The 5,950-nt window shown below is 48.8% G+C and overlaps 2 protein-coding genes across 2 annotated transcripts; both read right to left on the bottom strand.

The window, feature by feature from the left end:
• Positions 1-625: 625 nt before the first annotated feature.
• On the bottom strand, positions 626-3,259 carry LOC137815851 (uncharacterized). The gene is made up of 2 exons (XM_068618963.1): positions 1,093-3,259; positions 626-861 (listed from the first exon to the last, which is right to left on the bottom strand). The coding sequence occupies exons 1-2, from the start codon at positions 3,257-3,259 to the stop codon at positions 626-628; spliced, it is 2,403 nt and encodes an 800-aa protein (XP_068475064.1).
• A 777-nt stretch (positions 3,260-4,036) lies between these two features.
• Positions 4,037-4,654, bottom strand: LOC137815850 (uncharacterized). Its single transcript, XM_068618962.1, has one exon. It carries the CDS (start codon positions 4,652-4,654, stop codon positions 4,037-4,039), a length of 618 nt encoding a protein of 205 aa, XP_068475063.1.
• Between the last annotated feature and the right edge of the window lie 1,296 nt (positions 4,655-5,950).

Genomic DNA, 5,950 nt, shown 5'->3' with positions numbered 1-5,950 from the left:
CTTCCGCTCTTTACTTTATCACTACAAGGGAGTGGTTCTTTTATTTCTGCGAACCGTATTATTCTCGGACTTGGTGAACTTACGTAAGAGGGAGGTCTACTCGGGAGACCATATTGTTTCCGCTCTTTACTTTATGACTACAAAGGAGAGGCTCTTTTATTTCTGCGAACCGTATTATTCTCGGAATTGGTGAACTAACGTAAGAGGGGGGTCTACTCGGGAGACCATATTGCTTCCGTTCTTTACTTTATCACTACAAGGGAGAGGTTCTTTTATTTCTGCGAACCGTATTATTCTCGGACTTGGTGAACTTAGGTAAGAGGTAGGTCTACTCGGGAGACCATATTTCTTCCGCTCTTTACTTTATCACTACACGGGAGTGGTTCTTTTATTTCGCAATGTACTTTAACTGAATAACCTTTATTCGGGTGACCTCAATAAAAAACCCTTTCACGGGAAAAAGAGTGTCCCTATAAATTTAACTAAAGTAAAACTTTAAGTTGGTCGCATTCCAAGTGCGAGGAATCGCGCCACCTTCTAATTTCTCGAGTCTATACGCCCCGTTTTCGAGGGCCTCCGTTATTCGGAAAGGACCGATCCACTTGGGGGATAACTTGTTTTCTAACTAGTACGGGTGAGCCTTCCTCATCACCAGGTCGGCGACCTGGAATTGTCGAGGTCTCAGCTTGGAGCCGTACTTGTACTCCACCCTCATTTTCAAGGCTTCAGCCTTGATCTTTGCTTCTTCCCTCACTTCGTTCAGTAGGTCCAAGTTCACCTTTCTTTCTTCGTTCGATTCTTTGACCACGAAGTTCTGGAAACGCGGTGAGTTCTCCTGGATTTCCACTAGGATCATAGCGTCTGAACCATACACCAAATTGAATGGTGTTTCCTTAGTTGTGGATTGAGGGGTAGTGTGGTAGGCCCACATGACTCTAGGAACTTCTTCTGTCTAGGTCCCTTTGGCTTTGTCCAATCTTCTTTTCAGACCTCTGAGCAGAACTCGGTTGGCCGACTCGACCTGTCCGTTCGTCTGGGGGTGTTCTACTGACGCGAACACTTGTTTTATTCCAAACTCTGTACATAACTTACCCAATTGCTGGCTTGCGAACTGGGTACCATTATCAGATACTAACCTCTTTGGGATCTCGAAACGACACACTATGTTTTTCCACACGAAATGCTGGATCTTGTGGGCCGTGATCTGTGCTACTGGTTCGGCTTCGATCCACTTCGTGAAGCACTCTATGGCAACCACGAGGTACTTCATCAGACTTATTGCCAAGGGAAAAGGGCCCAAAATATCAATTCCCCACGTATGGAATGGCCATGGGCTGTATATCGATTTCAACTCTTCTGGGGGCACGTTGTGCCAATCAACATGTTGTTGACACTGCTTGCATTGTTGGGCGTATCTTGTGCAGTCTTCTCTCATGGTTGGCCAGTAATAACCTGCACAGAGGACTTTTGACGAAAGAGATCGGCCACCGATGTGGCTACCGCATATTCCTTCGTGTTGCTCTGCCATGATGCGTGTGCATTGTTCACCGTCCACACACACTAGTATGGGATGGGTGAACCCGTGCCTGAATAACTTTCCATCGATTAAGGTGTACTTGCTTGAATTTTTCTTTACTTTCCGGGCTTCTGCGGTATCTACTGGGAGTCTTCTGTCGGCCAAGTAACACTGGTAAGTTGTCATCCAAGTTTCCCCTTCTTCGATCTGGTGTACCTGTGGTATTATTACTCCAGCAACTGGGTACCTGCTTACTCTAGGTGTCTTCCTTGTCTCCTGCGTCAACGATCGATGATTCCTCCTCGTTCCTTCCGAGGTGCCAACGTGCTGGATCTCTGCCGTTTTGTCCGTGATCGTTCGAGGTGTCTTCAGAGTTTCCTGAATCACCGTCCTCTGTCGTCCCCCCTTGCTCGAACTGGCGAGTTTAGCAAGCAAGTCAGCTCGGGCATTTTGCTCTCTGGGTACATAGACTAACTTGAACACCTCGAATGATTCTTTCAATACCTGGACGTATTCCAAATACGCGGCCATTTGAGGATCCTTAGCTTGGTACTCCCCCGTGATCTGTCCCGTAACTAACAAAGAATCACTTTTTGCAAACAATCCTTTTGCTCCCATTTCCTTTGCTAGCAGCATACCTGCTATTAGGGCCTCATACTCCGCTTGGTTGTTACTGGCTTTGAAAGCGAAATAGAGGGCCTGTTCGATTAGCAACCCATCCGGGCCTTCCAAAATGACACCTGCCCCACTACCTTGTTGGTTCGATGAACCATCTATCGAGAGTACCCATTTGAAATCTGCCCCTTTTTGATGGGTGGCTGCTGAGAAGAGTTCCACTACAAAGTCGGCATAAATCTGGTCCTTAATGGGGCCCCTGGGTTCATAACGTTTATCAAACTCAGATAATTCTACCGCCCATCGTGCCATTCTTCCCGCCACATCTGGTTTTTGTAAAACCTTGCGGATTGGAAGGTCTGTCATCGCTATCACAATGAAGCTCTGGAAGTAGTGGCAGAGTCTTCTTGCTGAGAATACCACTGCTAAGGCTTCCTTTTCTAAGGCCTGATATCTGACCTCCGGTCCCTGCAATACCTTGCTGACAAAGTAGATTGGCCTCTGTACCTGGTCTTGCTCCTGTAATAGGACTGAACTGATCACCCTTTCTATAACTGCAAAGTATAAATGGAGTGGGGTACCTAACTCTGGCTTGCACAATACCGGAGGGCTGGCTAGGTACTTCTTCAAATTTTCGAAAGCCTCCTCACATTCATGGGTCCAGATGAACCTACTGTTTCTTCTCAAACACTGGAAATAAGGGTAACCCTTGTTCGCTCCTGCCGACACGAACCTAGACAGAGCGGCCATACGTCCTGTCAATTGTTGCACTTCTTTTACCGAGACCGAGCTTCTCATATTTATTATGGCAGCACAGTTCTCAGGGTTCGCCTCGATCCCTCGTTCGGTGAGCAAGAAACCGAGGAATTTCCCTGCCTCTACTCCAAACACGCACTTCTCCAGGTTTAACTTTAACCTGTATTTCGCTATTGTAGTGAATAACTCCTCCAAGTTGGTCGCATGTTGTTCTTTTTGCTGGGTGGTGACCACCATGTCGTCCACATATGCTTGGACCTTTCGTCCCAATATGCGTGCTAGTACCTTGTCCATCAGCCTTTGGTAGGTGGCTCCTGCATTCTTCAACCCAAAAGGCATGGCTCTATAACAATAGCAGGATGATTCAGTCATGAATGCGGTCTTACACTCGTCCCTGGGATGCATCATGATCTGGTGTTAACCGGAGAAGGCATCCAGGAAGCTGAGCAACCTGCACCCCGAAGTGCTGTCTACCAAGGCATCGATACTGGGTAGCGGGTAAGAATCCTTCCGGCAGGCCTTGTTGAGATCTGTGAAGTCGACGCACATTCTCCACTTCCCATTTGCTTTCTTCACTAGTACCACATTGGCCAACCATTCAGTGTACTGAATTTCCCTGATGTGGCCAACCTTCAATAGTTTCTTTGTCTCTTCTCAAATGACCTATCGCTTTTCTTCATTAAACTTTCATCTTCTTTGGCGGACAGGCCGGACGCTGGGGTCCATGGTGAGGTGATGACATAGGAAATCAGGGTCAATGCCAGGCATGTCTGCGACGGACCATGCAAAGGCGTTGATGTGCCTCGCTATGACCTCAGAGATTTGATCTCGCAACTCTCCGCCTAGGGATTGCCCAAGTTTGAACACTTTGCCCCCGATCTCCCTTTCTACCACACCTCCGACAGGCTCGGGTCGATTTTCTCGGACAATCTCTTCTCGGGTCATTCCGTCTTCCCTTGGTGATCTGGACGTGACAGAGAATACCCCTCCCTTTGTCTGCAAACTGTTTTCGTAACACTTCTTAGCTTCTCCCTGATCGGAAGCGATGGTGATTACTCCCCCCTCAAGGGAGGGTAACTTCACTTTCATGTGTCTTGCGGAGGGAACTGCCCCCAGCTTGTTCAAAGCTGGTTTTCCCAGTAGTATGTTTTAAGCCGAGGGCACGTCGACAACAAGGTACCTAATTTTAGTAGTCCACAAAGACAGGTTGTCTGTGAATGTGGTACTTAGCTCGATGTACCCATGGACTTCTACTTCATTTCCCGCGAAGCCATACAAACGTCTAGCGGAGGGTTTTAACTGGTCCATGGATAACCGTAGACGGTTGAAGGTTGTCAAGAACATAACATTGGCCGAACTTCCTTGATCTACGAGGATGTGGTGTACCCTCTTCCTGACGGTGATTAGGGAGATTACTACCGGGTCATTGTCGTGAGGTACGACATCTAAGAGGTCGGCTCGCGTGAAAACAAGGTCGACGTCAGGAGCGAAATCTTTCTGTCGCGCCTCCGCCGCCACCTGGGAGGCACATTCTTCTCTTGGGAAACCTCCTGAGATGGTGTTTACCTCTCCATGAATAGGTACCTCGTGCCCTTGATCCACTCCCGTTGCCACCAATGTCTGACCGTCCGTTTCTTCTTGCAAGTAGTCCTTCAGGAATCCGCTCTTCACTAACTCGTCTAATTGATGTGCCAAGGCTAGGCAGTTTCGTATATGGTGGCCATTCGCTTGATGGAATTCACACCAGGCGTTCTTGTTGGGCCCCATCTTTCTATCGGTCTTCACTGGTACCTTCAGTCTTGCCGCTATGTTAGGGATGGCGATTAACTCCTTAAGCTCCACCCGGAAATTATGCTTTGGGGGAGGATCCCGTCTCGTGCGCGCGCCCCTTGGGGTTCGTTCTTAAGGTTTCTCCGCCCCCTTCTTTTCTGCTGTTGCTTCGTGGACTCTCATAGGCGGAGGTCGGGTGGTTGCCCGTGGCCGAATAGGGGCCACGTAGCCTTGCTTCTGTGTTACGCGATCATCTGCGACAATGTGTGTTAACGCTCAGCGTCAGATCTCTGTGAACGTCCTCGGGTAGACCATTAGCAACGATTCGCTGAAGGGCCCAGGTAGCATTCCCTTGACAAAGGCTAGACTATAATGGCCTCATCGGTGGGCTTCAAGCGGACCACCTGAATCGCAAATCTGTCCAGATAATCTTTCATGAATTCCCCCTGGTACTGCTTGACGTTAAAGATGTCGTAGGAAAGTCGGGTGGGGGCCTTGTTGACAAGGTACTGTTCCCTAAACAGTGTGGCAAACTGATCGAAACTAGTAATGTGTCCGTCGGGGAGGCTGATGAACCATTCTAGTGCCGCGCCGGATAGGGTGCTCATCAACATCTTGCAATAGACGACATCAGATCCTTCGGTGAGCATCATCTGGGTATGGAATGCTGTAAGGTGGGCCTCCGGGTTTTCTACTCCTGTGAAGGAGACCTTTGGACCCAGAGATGTTGTTGGTAATACAACATTCATGTTTGCTCGCGAGAACGACATGGGACGTGCCCTAAGCGGTATCGACGGTGCGCGCTCGTTTGTCGCGCGTTCCCCTACATGTTGTAAGCCTCTTCGTAATGCCTCGTTGACTCTGCGTAATTATGTGTTGTCCGCTCGGGAAGACGCTACTTTTGCTTGGAGAGTGCGCATCGTATCCAGGACCTGCTGCGTGGTTACAATGTCCCCTTCGGGGGGTGCCCTCTCTTCTGATCTAGCTGCCGCTCGTCTCGTACTCCTCATTCTGTTAGTTAAGACTCCTCACGTGATTATGGGTGAGACCTTGTTTTAACGGGCCCCACGGTGGGCGCCAAATGTTCTGACCGATTGACTCCCTTCGCCAGTTGACTCTAATAGCTGTTTCGGCCCTCCGAACTTGCTTGATAATTGTGCTTTCTTGATCAAGAGACCTCTCACCTCCAAAGACAAAGGGGCGCCCTAGCGGCCGTTTGCACTCCGACTCTCAAGTCAGTATTAGGGCAAAAAACATAAAGTGTATCAAATAACTTTAGTCTCAAAAGTTGCG

The sequence above is a fragment of the Phaseolus vulgaris genome, chromosome 1, assembly GCF_000499845.2.
Source record: "Phaseolus vulgaris cultivar G19833 chromosome 1, P. vulgaris v2.0, whole genome shotgun sequence".
NCBI lineage: Eukaryota > Viridiplantae > Streptophyta > Magnoliopsida > Fabales > Fabaceae > Phaseolus > Phaseolus vulgaris.
Note: the sequence above shows the minus strand (reverse complement) of the source record. Positions and strands in the feature narration are given on the sequence as shown.

Excerpts from the sequence above, each read along its gene's own strand:
- LOC137815851 (XM_068618963.1), bottom strand. The coding sequence starts at position 3,259 with ATGACTGAATCATCCTGCTATTGTTATAGAGCCATGCCTTTTGGGTTG. Across the intron at positions 862-1,092 it reads GTTCGCAAGCCAGCAATTGG|ACGCTATGATCCTAGTGGAA; the intron begins GTAAGTTATGTA and ends TGTATGGTTCAG.
- LOC137815850 (XM_068618962.1), bottom strand. The coding sequence starts at position 4,654 with ATGGGGCCCAACAAGAACGCCTGGTGTGAATTCCATCAAGCGAATGGC.